The following is a 21,649-nucleotide window of genomic DNA, read 5'->3' as shown; positions in this document are numbered from 1 at the left end:
CCTGCAGCAAGTTTTATTTTAGCTCATGATAGATTCATGCTGAAAATAAAAATCTGCAAATCATTGTCTCCGATTTTCCTGAAATTAGGATATATCTTTCTAAAAACAAAATAATTAGACCCATATGTTTTCTTTGTGCATCACACAAAAATTTATTAGAACTAAATTAAGCATTTGTTGCAACTGAGACTTTCAGTGACTGTTTACCATAGGACATACTATAACAACGAAAATTTAGAGTTTTGAAGATGGCATTTTAAAGAAAATTTGGATCAAATTTCACCTTTCTGAACTTCCTAATTTTAGCTTATGCAGTTATTTTTTAAGAGTTTTTGTGATATTAGTGCATATTTTTAAGGCTTTTATTACGTAATTATTTGGTTTCTGGTTATGAAATACATTATAACCTATTTAAGTAGATAACCCTATTTAGATATATGGCTTTGCGTCCAAACGTCCTGCTCCGGTATCGCAGGGTGGTATAGGAGCAGAGGGCTGGTGTTATTTATCACTAGGCTTTAAGATATATATAAGTGCATATAAGTAAGCATAGTGAGAAGGACCACATATACTTCTACCTTATTAATTTATAGATATCGTTAAAAAATGTAAATGTTAAGCTACCTTTAATCTGCACTTTTTAAAAAAGTTTATATCTTTATTACTTTACGGCAGGCACATAAATGGCAGTTGGATTAGGGCGCCAAGATCCATCGGGAAAGCTCTGTGTCAGTTTTCTACATTATTTATTTACATTAACAAAAATACAATAAATTAAATCTTTTTAAAGTTTTTACTTTTTAACTTTTTTAAAGCGAACAAATCTTTATCTTTTAAGTCGAAACAGGAAATATAAACCACCGAACGATTTCTGTGTATGAACTCTGTCAAACTCGTAACCCAGCTGAAGATGCCATAACGTTGGTATTTTCCTTCCTTCACTCAGTAATACTCATGCGTCTACAGCTTCCATTTTCATCCTAAGATAATTTTGTTTATTTGTAATATTATTTTATGTTTGGATCATAGCTTCAATTGTATATCTACACTACAACTTATTCAGCGTTCCAAAATTGATTGCCAGCTACTAAGATATTTAATATATAACTTCCAAAAGTATAGGAAACAATGTTGTAGTCTTTTGGATAGCCTGTGGTAAGATATATAACAAAAAAAACGCATAAATTGCTTCGTTTGACGTAACCTTGATTCTGAGATGTATTTCGTTTTTAAATTTTGCCACACATGCTGCAAATTCTAAAACAATTGCTTTATTTTAGGAGTGCACTGTGGAGGCTATCAACCGAGATGATTTCAAGGTACACTGCACATAGATACTACATAGACGGTACTAAATTTGACCGTAAGTGAGGATGAATCCCAGGAAAAAGAAGCGTGTTCTGTCTCACCTAGTACTTCGAACTGTCTTCCTATAAATAATGAACTATCATCAGCCTGCATGCTATCATCATCTTCCGATCATTAGCCTGCGGTTTGCTCACAGCTTCGACCAAAAACGTTTGGCATAGAGACATTTAGTGTGGGGAGCCCAAAATTCAGAGCATCAACATAGCAGCAATTTAAAAGTCTAGACTGAAGATGTAATTCTTATTGACTATGATTTTTTTTATTGGCATAGTTCGTTTAGTGTGATGTATATGGTACCCATTTAGGCTAATTTGCATGCATATTGTGCTCAGTTTTAATTTGTGGTAGTTAAATCACACTTCAAATGCTAAAGTAATGTTAATATACGTACTTCGTATCGTTAAATATATTCTTAGAAGAAGGTAGCAGAGAACTTTTCAAGAAATAGTTTAACTTATATTGTGGGTGTGTGGTGAAGGAAGGGGGAACGTAAGTAAACGCATGATTCTGTTGCTTGGTTTTCGGTTATTGGTACTGCCATCTTCTGAACTACAATGCTAGGATGTGGGGACAAGACTGAAAATGGATAAGCTGCAACTCTATTCGAACTGTTCTTACAAAGTAAGTGTTTTTTTTTAAAATGTTATTTGGTCTAGGAATTAATTCGTGCGGTTTTTAATAAAAATTGAAGCTTTATTTCAAAAACAAAGTAAATGAATACGTTAACAAAAATATTGTCCATCGCTAGCCACTACTTTCTCCCATCTTTCAGGCAATCTACGGATTCCGTGTCAAAAGAATTCCTCATCTTTTGACGCAATCTAATCAAAGACCCATTTTTCGATATTTTCTGAAGAAGTGAACCGCTGTCCAATCAAATCGTTATTCATGCAATCGATCAAGTAGTAGTCAGACGGAGCAGTGTCTGGTGAATATCGCGGGTGGAGTAACACTTTCCATCCGACATTTTCCAAATAGGTTTTGACCGGTTTTGCGACATGTGGTCGAGCGTTATCATCTTGATACATAAGTTTATTATGCCTGTTATTCCATTCTGGTCGTTTTCAGGCCAGAGCTTGCTTCAAACGCATTAATTGTTGTCGATAGCGGTGTCCATTAATAGTTTCACCAAGTTTCAGAAGTTCATAGTACACCACACGTTTCAAATCCCACCATATATACAGCATAACCTTTGCACAATGAATATCTCGTTTCGGTTGTGAAGAACCTGGTTCACCTTGCTTCACCCAGGCCTTTTTTCGTTTAGGATTCTCGTAATGAATCCACTTCTCATCACCAGTTACAATTCGATGCAAAAATCCCTTCCTTTTCTGTCTTTGAAGCAGCAATTCGCAAACGGTTTTTCTTCTTTCAACGTCTTTCTTTTCAATTCATGTGAAACCCAATAAGACATCTTTTGAATCATTCCTATGGCTTTGAGACGTTTGGAAACTGTTATTTGCTCAACTCCAAATGCTCAACTCAAGTTCGTCCTGCGTTTGACACGAATCCTGATCAAGCAATGCTCTCAATTCTTCATCTTCAAATTCTTTTGGCTGTCCAAATTGCTTTTGGTCTTCCAAGCTGAAATCACCACCTTTAAACCGTGCAAACCACTTCTGACACGTTCGCTCAGCTAGAGCATGGTCACCAAACACTTCCACTAAAATATGATGACTTGCGGTAGCACTTTTCTTCATGTTAAAGCAATGAAGAATAACTCCCCGCAGAAACACTTTATCAGGCACAAAATGCGCCATTTTCAGTTGAAGAAAAAATGTTGTTGTTTCCGCTTCAAGCAACTGACATATACTAAACAAGATGCTCAATGACAGTAGTTTTCAACGCATGTTCGGATCAACGAAACTATGGGACAATAAGCTAGTTACGCCATCTTTTGTAAAACCGCACGAATTAATTCCTAGACCAAATATATAACACTGGTTAATATTGATACACTGTTGAGGTATATATACATTCCAAACTATTTTAATGTACGGTATGCAATTACTAGACTTAAATTATTATAGACTTTTTGTTTATGTATTCACATTAAATGTATTGTGTACAACAAATTTATACTCGATGTAAAATTAAGAAATTATTCTCAATAAATGTACAGGATGTTATTTTATGTATTGTCTTTTAAACCTTCGTTCCTTTATTTGGCTTTCGATTTGTTATGCAATCTAAGTAATGTAGAATGATGGAATTTAGACAATTCTAAGGATAAACGGTTTAATTTCTCTATTATATACGATAACTCAAGGGAATAATCGATTGTATATCACATTAAATATTTACATGATATAAAATCAGTTATTTTCTCCATTTGTCATATATAAATCTAACCACCGGTGAACCCACTACAAGGACGACATAAACCACTCACATGTTGACACCCGGGGTGTCTTTCTTTTGCTCTGTCATTTATTTTACGCACTACAATAGCTATTTTAATGTTGTGTAAAACCTACAACAAAGAGGACACTGAAGACACCCCACCTGTGAACATATGAGTGGTCCACGTCGTCCTTATGTTGAGAGTCATGGTGCAATAAAATGGTTTCATGGTGGTATGACCACGTTTCATAATGACTCTTTAAAAGAAAAACTCATTATATACACGTGTTTGTAAGTTTCTTATATTTTAATACTTCTGTAAGAAATTGTACTAATGTATTTCTTAGGAGTTCCATTATAAATACTTTTCTCAAAATGCATGTGATTTGTTCCGATTGTTATTGTTCCTCCATATTTTTCAATGTATATTATCATAGATATAGAATGTGGTGTGTCCAAGATGATTTAGTTTTTCTCCACTTATACTGTACAGTGTTCCCTGTCTTCTCGCCTTCTAATATTAAGGGATCCTGGGTACATGACAGAATATTCGGATAATATAAGGTAGACACATCAAAAATATTTTCAAATTTGTTTTCTTGGTGCTTTGTAGCAGTAGAAACTTTTAAGAAAATATTAAACTAGTTTCAGATATGAATTTGTGCTAAGAAAGAAAATATTTACGATTCATTTTTCAACAATTTATATGTTTTTGATTTATTATTGTATGTAGTTTCAGAACGTACTTAAAATATTTTCTAACATTTTCTGGTTTTCGCTGAGAAATATTTTAAATTCTGAATATTTTTCGTCATTACCACGATAACACCTACATTTTGAAATACATTTCTTTCTTCAACCTGTAAGCTTAAATACTAGAAATTTATTCCACAAATTTATTTGATGCTAGAAGTTTCCGTGTATTCTAAACTGGTTCCAACATACACAAACTTCTACCATCCCATGGATTTGTATAAATGAAATCAGGAAATTTTAACTCACAAGAGTTGGAAAACAGTGCAGTATGCATTTCCTTCAGTTTTGAAGAAAGAAATGTATTTCAAACTGTAGGTGTTATTGTGTAATGACGAAAAGTATTCTGAAAGAATTTAAAATATGTCTCTGTGAAAACTAGAAAATGTTAGAAAAATATTTTAAGTACGTTCTGAAACTACATACAATAATAAATCAAAAACATATAAATTGTTGAAAAATGAATCGTAAATATTTTCTTTCTTAGCACAAATTCATATCTGAAACTAGTTTAATATTTTCTTAAAAGTTTCTACTGCTACAAAACACCAAGAAAACTAATTTGAAAATATTTTTGATGTGTCTACCTTATATTATCCGAATATTCTGTAATGTACAGAAAATATTCTCTAAATATTTTGCCATATACAGAAAATATTCTCTATATTTTCAACAACAGCAATTGCTATTTGAAAAATGATTCGTAAATATTTTCTTAGTTATCACAAATTCATATCTGAAACTAGTTTAGTATTTTCTAAACATTTTCTACTTTTACAGAACACCAAGGAAACTAATTTGAAAATGTTTTTGATATGTCTACCCAATATTCTCTGAATATTTTCCGTCATGTACAGAAAATATTCTCTAAATATTTTGCCATTTACAGAAAATATTCTCTGTGATATACAGAAAATATTCACTAAATATTTTTTCATGTATGGAAAATATTTTTTGTTATGTATGGAAAACATTTTAAAATTATTATTTTACTGATCATTAATTTTTGTTAAAAATGAATTACAAACCTTCAGAAAATATTTCAACTAATGTACCCAATACATTTAAAAAAATATTTAGAAAACAATTTTCTTCATTCTTGACAAATTATTTTCTGTATTATTAGTAAATAATTTTAAAATATTCTATGCGAAACATTTTAAAAACCATTCCGTTAACATTGTATAAAATGTTTCAAATACATTTTCAGTAATGTTTGGAAATCGTACGGAAAACATTTTTTGGAAAACTTTTCTAACGGCGTATAAAATATTTCTACAACGTTTTTGAGTGTATTGCGAAAATATTTTCAGTGTTAATTGGAAAATGTTTTCAAGAACGTATGGAATATATTTCCTTAAGGGAAGTAGGATACATTTTCTGAAGGAAAATGATGGCACGTTTTAAAAACGTTTTGAAAATATTTCATTGCTGTGTGGGTACATTCTCTCCATTTTCTACACTTTTTCCTAGTCATTTTACACTCCTCAATTTTCTCTACCTCTTGTTCTGTTGAACTTGGCCTTCAGCCCCCTTTATCTGTTCGAAATTCTCTCCTTATTCTGACCCTTTCCTATTGTACCATACTTCTCTCCAAAAAATCACAGAAGAAACAATTAAAGAGAAAGCGCAGGAAAAGTGTTATGAAGAAGGTGTCAAGAAGAGCAGTTTGAAAGGAATATAAACATATAAAAGGCGTTATGAGAAAATAAATTATATGAACAATGATTTGCGAAGCATTTTTATTTTCAAAGCCAAGTCAGGGAGCCTTGAAACAGGGGCAAGATTGAAAAAAATTATAGAAGTGAACGAAAAATATCAATTATGTTTTAAAGAAGATGAAACATTAGAACACTTATTGTTAAAATGTGAAGAAACCGTAAAAATCAGGGAAAAATGGAAATGGATCGATGAAATGAAAAAGGAAGGAAATTTGGTTAAATTAGCTTGGAGGCTAGGCTTTATTGTAAATGGAAGGGAACTAAGTGAGAAAGAAATAGAAAGAAACAAAGAACTTCTTGAATTTTGGTGGAAAAAGAAAATGGTAACCTTTAAATGAAAAAAGGGCAGTACTTACTTTCTCCTTTTTTCTTTTTTTCAGGAATCAAACTTCCGAAGAGAAGGAAGGAGAATACCTTGAACCTAAACCTGAACCTGAAATTTGACTTTTTCCCGATTGCGACACTTCTTTTTTCACGTATTTTCACTTTATCATATTTACTACTTTCTATCTGTTTTATGACTTTGTACACATCTTTTTACTTTTTCATCATTTTTCAACTATTCTAATCTTTACATTTTACACGTTTAATTACCTTTCTAAATTGCCGATATTCTTGTTCAATACAGTGATAATGATACTATGCAAAACTTTTGTGATGCTTACTACAAACAAACAATCAATGGCCGAGAGAGGAGTAGTGGTTGATGAAGAAGAATAAGAGGAAGAAGAAGAATATTGGAAATAAAAAAGTTGCTTTTGTGAACGTACTTCTAATTCATTTCATTAACGCTGGCAGCGTAAAATATAAGGGGAGTATAAGAACAGTGTTAAATTCTTATTATATTTCAATTCACAATGGCTGGTAAGGCTACTGTTAAGTCGGAATTGATGTGCAAAGAAGAAATTGCTTATGACTTACCTAGTGATGATCCGCTCGAAGGGAGAGGGTGGACATACGAACTAATGAATGACAACAAAGAGTTAATATTATCTACAACGGAAGGAGATGTATCAGTGGACAAGGATAAAGCTATGTGCTCTTTGGATGTGAAACTAAACGTTGATAGGGTGAAACCAGAATTAGCACTAGAAGAAGATCCTGAATTTGAAAGTAATATAGTAACGCTAAGAAAAATTGTGGTTCAGGAGACTTGCGCGTCGTATTGTAATGACTCCCAACAATTAACAACAAAAAGTTTAAATTCAGTTCAGCCAGAAATGTAATGTTCAATTTTTCATTAACTAATTTGCTCAGATTGATAATACGGTTACATGGTTTCGGAAATTTTGTTGGTTAAAAGCAATACTTCACGAGAAATATTTAGGTATGGGAGATATCGTGAACGTAAGTTAGTAGCCTAAAATTTGGAAATGACATGGCACACATAGACAAGCTCTTTACCAAATAAAAATAATAACAAGATTGATACGACCCATACAATTCTTATGTAGTTCATATTTTGATAAAATAATTATTTCTTTATTATTGGTTACACATTTCTCACTAATTGTTTCACATATTTAAAATATGGGTGCTCGACGATATTGTTTTATTTATATAGAGACTTATGTAAAATACCAAATAATGAGAATGGTAATTATCCTAAAATTTTACAAATGAAAATCTGTAATGTAGCCTATTATATTCGAACATAAACTATGGACGTTTATGATTTTATTTTGATTTAGCTCAAATGGGTCTAGCTTGATTTTTCCGGCTGGCTTCGAAAGACATAAGTAAAATACAAGATAAAGAATATTTTAACCAACAATGGATGTTCATTATTTGTAGAGGTCCATACAACATCCATTTCATAACTACACTCATTTTTTCAAGGAAGTCGACTTTTTACATTCCCAGGAATCTTTTTTAGGGTATGGACTTGCATTTTTCAATTTGGGATCACTTTAGGGGCTTGGTGTACGTACATATTAATAATATATGAATTATTGTAAAAACAACGCTAATCAGCATGTACTAGATGGCCGATAAAAATAAGATTGCTATGCAGATTAGGGCATTACGCAGAATGTGGGTAAACAAGGATAGCGCAAAATTCTGTATTTAGGATGACTTACATGTCTTACGTGTTCAATGTGTTCTTGTACGTTCCTAAGTATTTTATAGGTAACATGATGAAATGCTTTCTTTGCTTGTATATTTGTGTTCCAAAGTAACACAATACATTACGGATGTAACTTCTTAATTATATGGATCCCTTCATTCCCAAACATTTTCATAGTTCCGTGTTATGATTTGCCACACTAAATTTTGATACTTCAGTTCGCTTACAATGGTTACTAGCTACCTTGACAAGCGGTTACTTTGCTAATCGGGCATTACTTCGCCAAAATATGAAGAGAGTTTCACAGTCCTCCGTCGGTTAAACTATGAACTGTATACACGAAGTTTCAACTACACTGTACGATAGAACATGTAACTTTATTTTGGTGTTAATGTTGGGGTCAGCATCAGTTCTAATTACAGGGAGGCTTTGTTGTTGTAGTGGCGTGAAAAACAGTCGCTGTAAGGACCGCCAAATTTTAAAAGAATTTCCGTCAATGTTAAGTCAGTTTCGTTATATTATACATTGTAACTTGCATTATACAACGTAACTAATAACCGTTTGAACATTTGATTACAAATAAATTAGTAAAACGGCGGTTAAGCCCTACGGAGCGCCATTCTGTGCGTAATTACTTGACAACAAAGGTTGTAAGTCATTCATTAAAAATACAGATTAATAAATTGGATCCTAAAACCAACGGTGCTGACAATCTCTTACAGTTGAAGCTTGCAGGGTCCCTGACGATTCGAATGAATAGCTTCTTCCCTAAGACCTTACATACCACCCTAGTTGCATGCCTTCGGTATTCAAGTCATGACAAATCAGGGTTAATTTCCGAACCCCAATTGGCCTGTCAACATTCAGGCCTTGAGGAGGCATTTTAAGAAAATAAATATAATGAAGAGGACGACAAGAAATACACCCTGGGAGGAGATTTAATGCTACAGCCTCACATTTCAATTCATCAATTTTTTAATCATTAGTATTACTTCAGGCTCGCTCGTACCTACAAAATTGGTAGGTTTACAAATGTAACCTTTTAAAGAGCGCTAGCTAATACTTATGTGTGGCTTACTAGCAATTGCACTTATCTTTATCGAGAACAAAGTCACATCCGAGAGCATTTGTCACAATAGTGAAACACAAGATAACAGTAATATTAACTTGTTCATTAAACATTATTCTTCTTCAGGGCCTACTCGTACGTAGCAATCTTAATATGTTCTCATAACATAAACCTTAATTTTACCATATACTGCGTAACTGACGTAGGAACTTCGTACTATCGATACATCATAGTATCCGGTGTTTATCGTAGTAAAGGGTAACGTGGAATCGTAAACGGGCTTCCCTTTTTCTTTTTCTCGAGATCGGTTTATGATTCCCGGCACAAGAATACAAGAGTTATTTTCAAATATCAAAAAGAATAACATTTAATTTACTTTCTCTAAATGCAAATCAAAACTCTAATTATTTTCTATAAATGCAAATCAAAACTAATTATTATATCAAAATCTAAAATCCGAGCATCAATTTTATTACTATTATACTTTTCTCTAATTATGCCAAACATTAAAAATTAGAACAAAATTTTGAAATTTTAGTCAATTGCCGAATCTGCACATTAGCGTCGAACTGGTTTCATCACTTTAATTTTATAACGAAAGTAGGGATGTCCCTAGGGGATGAACTATATTTTAACCTTCAACTCTTCTTAACTTATAATATCGCTTTGTCTGAAGTCAATTAACTTCAGCTATCATTAGTCACATTGAATGCACATTGACTTTTCATAGTAGACGGCATGTATATATCGAACGACGAACAAATCAAAGAGAAACTTTATCAAATTCAAGGTTATTGTCAATTACTTTCAATATTATACTAAATTGTGTTTAACTTACAGTATTTTGACGGCGACTTGATTTTACATTACAAATTTCGCTTATTTTCTCATTATACAATCACAACATCAGATGAAAAAGTTCACTATCTGAAGAGCACATTTTTTTAATTACCCAAAATTTTAACTTTATGATTAATTGTAGTTATTACTAGTACTTCTCTAATTATGTTCGTAATTTATCTAATTGCCTAACATGTCTCTAAATGCTTGATTGTATGGGGACAGTTAATGTTAATATAAACATAAAGGAGAATGATTAAAAACTCAAGCAAAATTTGATAATAAAATTTTATTATGAAGTATGGATCCCAAAACTGGAAAGACCTGAAAAAAAATACAAAACTTAAACATCCTAATAAGAATTCGATACTGAAAGTGCGCATTTAAAACGTGATAGCCATACTTTTCAAAAGTGGTGCGGTATTATTACAATTTCAAAGTCGGAAAACGCGTTCTAAATCAATTAAAATTTCCAATACTGTCTTTCCTCTCCTTTCAACATTCATCTTTCATCTCCAAATGCTGTAAGGAAACCATAAAATATGACATCTAAATAAACGTACCTAATTGTAAGGCGATATTGATGGTTTCTTGGACTGGTGCGTCAGTGGCGGTGGGCACACACTTTGTTTCTGAAAAGTAACCTTCGAAATTCGGGGAAATAATCAAATAAATAAACAATAATCCTTTTTTCATAATCTAAAAGTTTAAAAGTTCAAATTCGGTATTTCTGATCTCTCATCTCTTCCGGGGTTTAACCCGAGTTGGGGTGAAGTTCACGCTTTTTTTGTGCTAAGATTTTAATTTTCCATCTGTGCCGGTTACGCTTGTAAGCTGTAATTTAGCACGGTTACGTGTACTTTTCCAGTTAGTTTGTTTAATTTCGGAACTTTTCTCCTTTTTACAGCGTATTTACTAAACTTCCACGTAATGACACGCATTCCTTTGCGACGTTTGGATTTACGCTGCATTGCGATACCTGCCATAAATTTCTTTTTAGGTTTGCGCTTACTATTACTATATTTTGCCATGTAGTTTACTATACAATGTTCGTACGTGTTTTCGCTTAAGGTTTTTAGTGCTCTTCGGAGTCGATGTATACTTCTTCAGCATGTTTGACTCGAAATAACCTCGCCTACACCTCGACTTTAATTTGCATGTAGTTCGTCTTTGACCAAGTTTAGTGCGTTCCGAATTACGCTTACCAAGGCACTTTCCTTTTATTCTCAACATATTTCCTTCTGCACGCCTAATGTGTGGTTGTGCGTGCTGAGAATACGCTGTACGTGGAGGTCGACGCACATTGTTTTCATCATGAGCAATCAACATGTCTACATTTTGTGTAGCACTACACTTAAACTTTCGCTTTTTACAATTTCGCAATAGTGAAGTACTAGCTTGAAAATTCAAACATTTCGGCAACTGAAAATTAATAAATGTTGCATCTGATGTACTGATATGATCACATCTTCTCATTTTAATTCTACTGATTATGCTCCTCGATATCGAGTTTACGTTAATAATGTATTACGAAAACTCAACTGGGTATCATTGGCCATCTTATTTTACTTCTTAACTTTGGTGTTACATTTCGGTTCTATAACGGAAATATACTTTCGACTGCGTGTGCTTTATTGGTAGTGTTACGCTTGTTTACGGTAAACATTTCCGACCGATGTATTATCTACGAGACCTTCGCTACGTAAAACAGAATTCGCTTGGTGGGTCTATTGTGAATTTGAAGTCGTTTCCTTCTACAATACTCAAAGCTGATAAAGTCGGAATGGATTTGCAGCACTAAAATGCAACTTACGTTAGACATACACTAACGGCATTTATAGTAAGTGCGAATTGTGTGATGCATTCAAACAAGTGGATAATTAACATAATTACCTAAGTATCCAGCATGTAGAAATAATTTATATTTTAAACGTGTATTGTTTGACAAAGTTGTAGAGAAAAATATACTGTGTGTATGTTCGTATACAGTAAATGTTCAGTTTGTAAAAGGCATGCAGTGCAATGCTAGTATATACCTGCAGAAGACTTACTACACTCACTTGCTGAAGACCTGTTGTAGACTTGCAGAAGACTTACTACAAACTTGTTGTAGAGTTGCAGTGCAAGTGGTATCCTTGCAGACTTGCGTCAAACCTGCACTAACTTGCTGCCGACTTGCTGTGCATTTGCAGTGCAAGTGGAAACTTGCAGTAGACTTGCTGTGCAAGTAAACCCCGTTGCAGAAACTTGCTTTGCAAACTTACCATACACTTGTACGTCAGGCGTGCTGCAAGTTCGAAGAGCGTCAACTAGGAAGTTTGCATTAAACTTGCTTCAAACTTGCAGACTTGCATCACAAGTCTGCTGCTAGTTTGCCAGACTTGAATTGCAAATCTACTGCAAGTTTGTTGCATGTCATTTTTGCTATTTGGGACATGCTTAAAATGAAGAAGGGGTCCAGTATTTGGACATTTCCAGGTGAAATCAGTCACGTCACAACAAAAGACTGTGCAGAATAGTTACTTCACTCAGGCGACATAGCTGAAAAGTAATAGTGAAGAACTGACACAGCAAATACAAACACTATGTACAAAGTAATCTTCACAGAAGGAGCAATTGTGGACTGTCAAGGATGAAGTGCTTTTCATTCTTTTCGGAGGTCTTGTTACAGGCTTACAACCTGAAACGTGTCAAGCTAGAAAGGAACAGCAATATTAAGAGAAATTATATAGGTCACTTGTAACCATAGAAAACGGTTTACTGCTTCTAATTGTAATCAAAACTAGCTTGTAGTGGCCGCCTTTAACAAATTAGTATTTTTCGACATCTTGCACGCGTATACCCACCACAGCTAACGTGCCTCTTCTCTATGGACACACACGAGTTAGTGAATAGTACCCTAGTAATATATATATATATATATATATATATATATATATATATATATATAACAGTTCTAACATATTTGCATCAAATTTTGCCGTTTTTAACAGACGTCAGTCTGTCTTTTCTCTCTGACCCGAATTTCTGAAGAGGTACTCGAACTTACATGTGAATTCACGCATGGAATTTCGAGAAATAGGCAGGAAGAAAAGTCGTGTGTGGCAATGTTACATGCAAAATTAAAAAAAAATGGAAAGACATGCAAATATTGTGAACATACATATTTAAGCGCAAATGTTCACAAAATGGAGGGGTATCTGTGTTCTGGCAGTTATCCAACCTAATTTGTTTATAACATTTAGAAATTTAATCCGCCTTATGCAAAGTCGTTTTGACAAATGATTAGCGTCATGCTAAACGCCTGACATCTGAAGGAAGCATATATAAGTCGAACGATTTAGTATGGTACTAATCACAAACCAGAAGGACTCTGCATATGGCCCAGTTTTCTTAACATCTCTGACGAGTATGATCATTTCTAATTTATTTTCGTACTCATTGATAATTAAATTGCATCAAAGTGTTGCAAATCACTCATGTTCTGCTCCAACTGATATTTGATTCTTAAATCTGCGCCTTAGTTTGTCTTTTAACAATTCACTTACATGAAGGAGGTTAATGCCAGCAGCCCGCCCCATTTTTTCCACACTGACCTAACACTAATCCGAGCTTACTACGACACACTGGCCCGCCAGACTGATCGTCACTCAGCACCTATAACGAGGAATTTAACTGCTAGTGTTTCGAAGGATAGTTGGCGTTGTCGGCGGAAAACGACTTTTACACGGGGAATGACTTATCATACATTGTTCAATACTTAGTCCTGTATATGTATACCAAGTTTTATACCGATCATCGCGGTTTAACCGAATCATGTCCCTTGTTAGAAAAAATCATATGACTAGTTATATAAAATACAGTCAACGAATTTCAATTTTTGTAACCTCCAAATTGTTTAAAACCTAGAAGTATATCATAATAAATGAAAATAAAGTAATTTGTCATACTTTTCTTATAATTTGGAAAATAAAATAAAGAAATGGAAATAAATTCCTTCCCGGAAATTGATATGCAAGAGAACAACCCGGGAATATTCCCGTTTTTTTATTTTCCTTTCCACCGTAAATATTCCCACTGCCTATCACTATTCTTGAATGAGTTGACATTGGTAAAAGTTAACATTTTACAAATAGAATAAAGGAAAAAAATTACTAGTACAATTTAATTAACGGTGGAAAACAATAATGATATCAAAACAAAAGTACAAAGAAAACACACCAACCACTTTTCGTTTATTGTTATGCATATCATTATTATTATTAATAATAATAATATAAAGTCAGTGGTAGCTCATGCCTTCAACATGTTTACAACAGTGGCTTTAAACACATCATAAATTTCCAATGGTCTTTGTCAGGTCGGGCTTTATATTTGTGAAGAAGAAGAACTAATTTTTTCAATAAGCAATTATTCTGTATCATATTAAAACCTGATCGTACATTTGATTGCAAGTACCGTCTATAATTGCCGGGAGAGTATCCATGAAATATCGAGTAGAGTGGCCGTTATGGCGAGTGCATCGTGCTTTGTGCGTCCTGTCATGACGAGAGTTTTGTGGGGTTTTCTATACATATTTACTGAACTTACACATTTTTTCTTTCCTTTACACGTTCATACATTCTCTCCTTTTTCTACACTTTTTCCCAGTCATTTTACACTCCTCAATTTTCTCTACCTCTTGTTCTGTTGAACTTGGCCTTCAGCTCCCTTTATCTGTTCGAAATTCTCTCCTTATTCTGATCTTTTCCTATTGTACCACACTTCCCTCCAAAAAATCACAGAAGAAACCATTAAAGAGAAACCGCAGGAAAAGTGTCATGAAGAAGGTGTCAAGAAGAGCAGTTTGAAAGGAATATAAACATATAAAAGGCTTTATGAGAAAATAAATTATATGAACAATGATTTGCGAAGCATTTTTATTTTCAAAGCCAGGTCAGGGAGCCTTGAAACAGGGGTAAGATTGAAAAAAATTAAAGAAGTGAACGAGAAATATCAATTATGTTTTAAAGAGGATGAAACATTAGAACACTTATTGTTAAAATGTGAAGAAACCATAAAAATCAGGGAAAAATGGAAATGGATCGATGAAATGAAAAAGGAAGGAAATTTGGTTAAATTAGCTTGGAGGTTAGGCTTTAATGTAAATGGAAGGGAACTAAGTGAGAGAGAAATAGGAAAAAAAACAAAGAACTTCTTGAATTTTGGTGGAAAAAGAAAATGAAAAACTTTAAATGACAAAAGGGCAGTACTTACTTTCTCTTTTTTTCAAGAACCAAACTTCCGAAGAGAAGGAAGGAAAATACCTAGAACCGGAACCTGAAATTTGACTTTTTCCCGACTGCGACACTTCTTTTTTAACGTATTTTCGCTTTATCATACTTACTACTTTCTATCTGTTTTATGACTTTGTACACATCTTTTTACTTTTTTATTATTTTTCAACTATTCTAATCTTTACATTTTACACGTTTAGTTACCTTTCTAAATTGCCGATATTCTTGTTCAATACAGTGATAATGATACTATGCAAAACTTTTGTGATGCTTACTACAAACAAACAATCAATTGCCGAGAGAGGAGTAGTGGTTGATGAAGAAGAATAAGAGGAAGAAGAAGATTATTGGAAATAAAAAGTTGCTTTTGTGAACGTACTTGTAAACCATTTCATTAACGATGGCAGCGTAAAATATAAGGGGAGTATTGGCTGGTAAGGCGTCTGTTTAGTCGGAATTGATGTGCAAAGAAGAAATTGCTTATGACTTACCTAGTGATGATCCGCTCGAAGGGAGAGGGTGGACATACGAACTAATGAATGACAACAAAGAGTTAATATTATCTACAACGGAAGGAGATGTATCAGTGGACAAGGATAAAGCTATGTGCTCTTTGGATGTGAAACTAAACGTTGTTGGGGTGAAACCAGAATTAGCACTAGAAGAAGATCCTGAATTTGAAAGTAATATAGTAACGCTAAGAAAAATTGTGGTTCAGGAGACTTGCGCGTCGTATTCTAATGACTCCCAACAATTAACAACAAAAAGTTTAAATTCAGTTCGGCCAGAAAGGTAATGTTCAATTTTTCATTAACTAATTTGCTCAGATTGATAATACGGTTACATGGTTTCGGAAACTTTATTGGTTAAAAGCAATACTTCACGAGAAATATTTAGGTATGGGAGATATCGTGAACGTAAGTTAGTAGCCTAAAATTTGGAAATGACATGGCACACATTGACAAGCTCTTTACCAAATAAAAATAATAACGAGATTGATACGATCCATACAATTCTTATGTAGTTCATATTTTGATAAAATAATTATTTCTTTATTATTGGTTACACATTTCTCACTAATTGTTTCACATATTTAAAATATGGGTGCTCGACGATATTGTTTTATTTATATAGAGACTTATGTAAAATACCAAATAATGAGAATGGTAATTATCCTAAAATTTTACAAATGAAAATCTGTAATGTAGCCTATTATATTCGAACATAAACTATGGACGTTTATGATTTTATTTTGATTTAGCTCAAATGGGTCTAGCTTGATTTTTCCGGCTGGCTTCGAAAGACATAAGTAAAATACAAGATAAAGAATATTTTAACCAACAATGGATGTTCATTATTTGTAGAGGTCCATACAACATCCATTTCATAACTGCACTCATTTTTTCAAGGAAGTCGACTTTTTACATTCCCAGGAATCTTTTTTAGGGTATGGACTTGCATTTTTCAATTTGGGATCACTTTAGGGGCTTGGTATACGTACATATTAATAATATATGAATTATTGTAAAAACAACGCTAATCAGCATGTACTAGATGGCCGGTAAAAATAAGATTGCTATGCAGATTAGGGCATTACGCAGAATGTGGGTAAACAAGGATAGCGCAAAATTCTGTATTTAGGATGACTTACATGTCTTACGTGTTCAATGTGTTCTTGTACGTTCCTAAGTATTTTATAGGTAACATGATGAAATGCTTTCTTTGCTTGTATATTTGTGTTCCAAAGTAACACAATACATTACGGATGTAACTTCTTAATTATATGGATCCCTTCATTCCCAAACATTTTCATAGTTCCGTGTTATGATTTGCCACACTAAATTTTGATACTTCAGTTCGCTTACAATGGTTACTAGCTAACTTGACAAGCGGTTACTTTGCTAATCGGGCATTACTTCGCCAAAATATGAAGAGAGTTTCACAGTCCTCCGTCGGTTAAACTATGAACTGTATACACGAAGTTTCAACTACACTGTACGATAAAACATGTAACTTTATTTTGGTGTTAAGTTGGGGTCAGCATCAGTTCTAATTACAGGGAGGCTTTGTTGTTGTAGTGGCGTGAAAAACAGTCGCTGTAAGGACCGCCAAATTTTAAAAGAATTTCCGTCAATGTTAAGTCAGTTTCGCTATATTATATATTGTAACTTGCATTATACAACGTAACTAATAACCGTTTGAACATTTAAATACAAATAAATTAGTAAAACGGCGGTTATGCCATACGGAGCACCATTCTGTGCGTAATTATTTGCCAACACAGGTTGTAGGTCATTCATTAAAATTACAGATTAATAAATTGGATCCTAAAACCAACAGTGCTGACAACCTCTTACAGTTGAAGCTTGCAGGGTCCCTCATGATTCGAATGAATCGCTTCTACCCTAAGACCTTACATACCACCCTAGTTGCATGCCTTCGGTATTCAAGTCGTGACAAATTAGGGTTAATTTCCGAACCTCAATTGGGCTGTCAACATTCAGGCCTTGAAGAGGCATTTTAAGAAAATAAATATAATGAAGAGGACGACAAGAAATACACCCTGGGAGGAGATTTAATGCTACAGCCTCACATTTCAATTCATCAATTTTTTAATCATTAGTATTACTTCAGGCTCGCTCGTACCTACAAAATTGGTAGGTTTACAAATGTAACCTTTTAAAGAGCGCTAGCTAATACTTATGTGTGGCTTACTAGCAATTGCACTTATCTTTATCGAGAACAAAGCCACATCCGAGAGCATTTGTCACAATAGTGAAACACAAGATAACAGTAATATTAACTTGTTCATTAAACATTATTGTTCTTCAGAGCCTACTCGTACGTAGCAATCTTAATATGTTCTCATAACATAATCCTTAATTTTACCATATACTACGTAACTGACGTAGGCACTCCGTACTATCGATACATCATAGTATCCGGTGTTTATCGTAGTAAAGGGTAACGTGGAATCGTAAACGGGCTTCCCTTTTTCTTTTTCTCGAGATCGGTTTATGATTCCCGGCACAAGAATACAAGAGTTATTTTCAAATATCAAAAAGAATAACATTTAATTTACTTTCTCTAAAAGAAAAATAAAACTCTAATTATTTTCTATAAATCCAAATCAAAACTAATTATTATATCAAAATCTTCTCTAATTATGCCAAACATTAAAAATTAGAACAAAATTTTGAAATTTTAGTCAATTGCCAAATCTGCACATTAGCGTCGAACTGGTTTCATCACTTTAATTTTATAACGAAAGTAGGGATGTCCCTAGGGGATGAACTATATTTTAATTTTCAACTCTTCTTAACTTATAATATCGCTTTCCCTGAAGTCAATTAACTTCAGCTATCATTAGTCACATTGAATGCACATTGACTTTTCATAGTAGACGGCATGTATATATCGAACGACGAACAAATCAACGAGAAACTTTATCAAACTCAAGGTTATTGTCAATTACTTTCAATATTATACTAAATTGTGTTTAACTTACAGTATTTTGACGGCGACTTGATTTTACATTACAAATTTCGCATATTTTCTCATTATGCAATCACAACATCAGATGAAAAACTTCACTATCTGAAGAGCACATTTTTTTAATTACCCAAAATTTTAACTTTATGATTAATTGTAGTTATTACTAGTACTTCTCTAATTATGTTCGTAATTTATCTAATTGCCTAACATGTCTCTAAATGCTTGATTGTATGGGGACGGTTAATGTTAATATAAACATAAAGGAGAATGATTAAAAACTCAAGCAAAATTTGATAAAAAATTTTATTATGAAGTATGGATCCCAAAACTGGAAAAACCTGAAAAAAAATACAAAACTTAAACATCCTAATAAGAACTCGATACTGAAAGTCCGCATTTAAAACGGGATAGCCATACTTTTCAAAAGTGGTGCGGTATTATTACAATTTCAAAGTCGGAAAACGCGTTCTAAATCAATTAAAATTTCCAATGCTGTCTTTCCTCTCCTTTCAACATTCATCTTTCATCTCCAAATGCTGTAAGGAAACCATAAAATATGACATCTAAATAAACGTACCTAATTGTAAGGCGATATTGATGGTTTCTTGGACTGGTGCGTCAGTGGCGGTGGGCACACACTTTGTTTCTGAAAATTAACCTTCGAAATTCGGGGAAATAATCAAATAAATAAACAGTAATCCTTTTTTTCATAATCTAAAAGTTTAAAAGTTCAAATTCGGTATTTCTGATCTCTCATCTCTTCCGGGGTTTAACCCGAGTTGGGGTGGAGTTCACGCTTTTTTTGTGCTAAGATTTTAATTTTCCATCTGTGCCGGTTACGCTTGTAAGCTGAAATTTAGCACGGTTACGTGTACTTTTCCAGTTAGTTTGTTTAATTTCGGAACTTTTCTCCTTTTTACAGCGTATTTACTAAACTTCCACGTAATGACACGCCTTCCTTTGCGACGTTTGGATTTACGCTGCATTGCGATACCTGCCATAAATTTCTTTTTAGGTTTGCGCTTACTATTACTATGTTTTGCCATGTAGTTTACTATACAATGTTCGTACGTGTTTTCGCTTAAGGTTTTTAGTGCTCTTCGGAGTCGATGTATACTTCTTCAGCATGTTTGACTCGAAATAACCTCGCCTACACCTCGACTTTAATTTGCATGTAGTTCGTCTTTGACCGAGTTTAGTGCGTTCCGAATTACGCTTACCAAGGCACTTTCCTTTTATTCTCAACATATTTCCTTCTGCACGCCTAATGTGTGGTTGTGCGTGCTGAGAATACGCTGTACGTGGAGGTCGACGCACATTGTTTTCATCATGAGCAATCAACATGTCTACATTTTGTGTAGCACTACACTTAAACTTTCGCTTTTTACAATTTCGCAATAGTGAAGTACCAGCTTGAAAATTCAAACATTTCGGCAACTGAAAATTAATAAATGTTGCATCTGATGTACTGATATGATCACGTCTGCTCATTTTAATTCTACTGATTATGCTCCTCGAAATCGAGTTTACGTTAATAATGTATTACGAAAACTCAACTGGGTATCATTGGCCATCTTATTTTTCTTCTTAACTTTGGTGTTACATTTTGGTTCTATAACGGAAATATACTTTCGACTGCGTGTGCTTTATTGGAAGTGTTACGCTTGTTTACGGTAAACATTTCCGACCGATGTATTATCTACGAGACCTTCACTACGTAAAAAAGAATTCGCTTGGTGGGTCTATTGTGAATTTGAAGTCGTTTCCTTCTACAATATTCAAAGCTGATAAAGTCGGAATGGATTTGCAGCACTAAAATGCAACTTACTTTAGACATACACTGTTACAAAGACAAATACGAATTTGTTAATTCGCGCAAAACCATTTGCCTGCGACACAAAAGCGACAACACTGTAACTTCGTTATCACACAAAATCATCAATTGAACTCTCAAGCCTTCCCTGGCTTTTTCGAGAGGGCGGATAAGCGCAACCAGAACGCTACCGCTTATTATGTGTGAAACATCGGTATCCGTTGCCGGCAAAACAATTACATTAGAAACAATTTTTTACAGGTACGCGTAACGATTCTTCTTTCTTGCTATCTCTACACTGCATATTTCCTTTTCCTGACTGTAATCGACTTTCTGGTTTATTTGGCACATATCTTTCACAACTTGGGCTGGCTCGAATTCAAGATGGTTTCTTTTCCGCCTTGCACTCTTTTATTTTGTTGGTTTGCCTACACTAAATCTGTGCCGTTCGCATGTATTCATAGAACACAGTGAGACCTTTCTTTCATTCCGCTACACTTTTTTTAAACTCAGCAGTTACTGAATCAACATCATTGGCCGCGTTAACTAATTCAGAGAGTACTTCAGTTAAGGAGTTGTTGGTTACGTTGATATTAATACGTAAGCTGTCTGCTTTGGCATTATATTCGCTCTTTCCTACGCTCCCAAATCGTTTCTGTTACAGGCTTTTGAAGTTCACCTACTGATTCATGTATTTTTTGTCCTAGGCATCCAATATTCATTACCATTTTTGAGCAATGGTTTCTAATTGTTTCTCTAATTTCTCTGTCAACATTGCTCGAAATTGTTCTAAAACACTAGCCTCCATATTGATATGAGATACGAGCAACTAATTCAAAGTACAAAAATATAAGTATCCGAGTTTAATACGAAAATAAGAAACATGCACTTAAAACGTGAAAC

The 21,649-nt window shown here is 33.8% G+C and overlaps 1 protein-coding gene across 2 annotated transcripts in view; it reads left to right on the top strand.

The window, feature by feature from the left end:
- Nucleotides 1-6,600: 6,600 nt before the first annotated feature.
- Nucleotides 6,601-21,649, top strand: part of LOC145675682 (uncharacterized) — a 31,008-nt gene continuing 15,959 nt past the window's right edge. The window contains exon 1 of one of the 2 annotated variants that reach the window (XM_081746274.1): nucleotides 6,601-7,512. In XM_081746274.1, the coding sequence (XP_081602400.1) occupies nucleotides 7,460-7,512 (53 nt within the window). In that variant the 5' untranslated portion in view covers nucleotides 6,601-7,459. Of the gene's footprint in view, nucleotides 7,513-14,350; nucleotides 16,231-21,649 lie in introns of those variants that run through there. The other variant, XM_081746273.1, reaches the window with a different exon arrangement.

Source organism: Thermobia domestica, chromosome 18 (assembly GCF_964235325.1).
Source record: "Thermobia domestica chromosome 18, izTheDome1.hap1.1, whole genome shotgun sequence".
NCBI lineage: Eukaryota > Metazoa > Arthropoda > Insecta > Zygentoma > Lepismatidae > Thermobia > Thermobia domestica.
The sequence above is the reverse complement of the archived record's forward strand: the minus strand, read 5'-3'. Positions and strand labels throughout refer to the sequence as shown.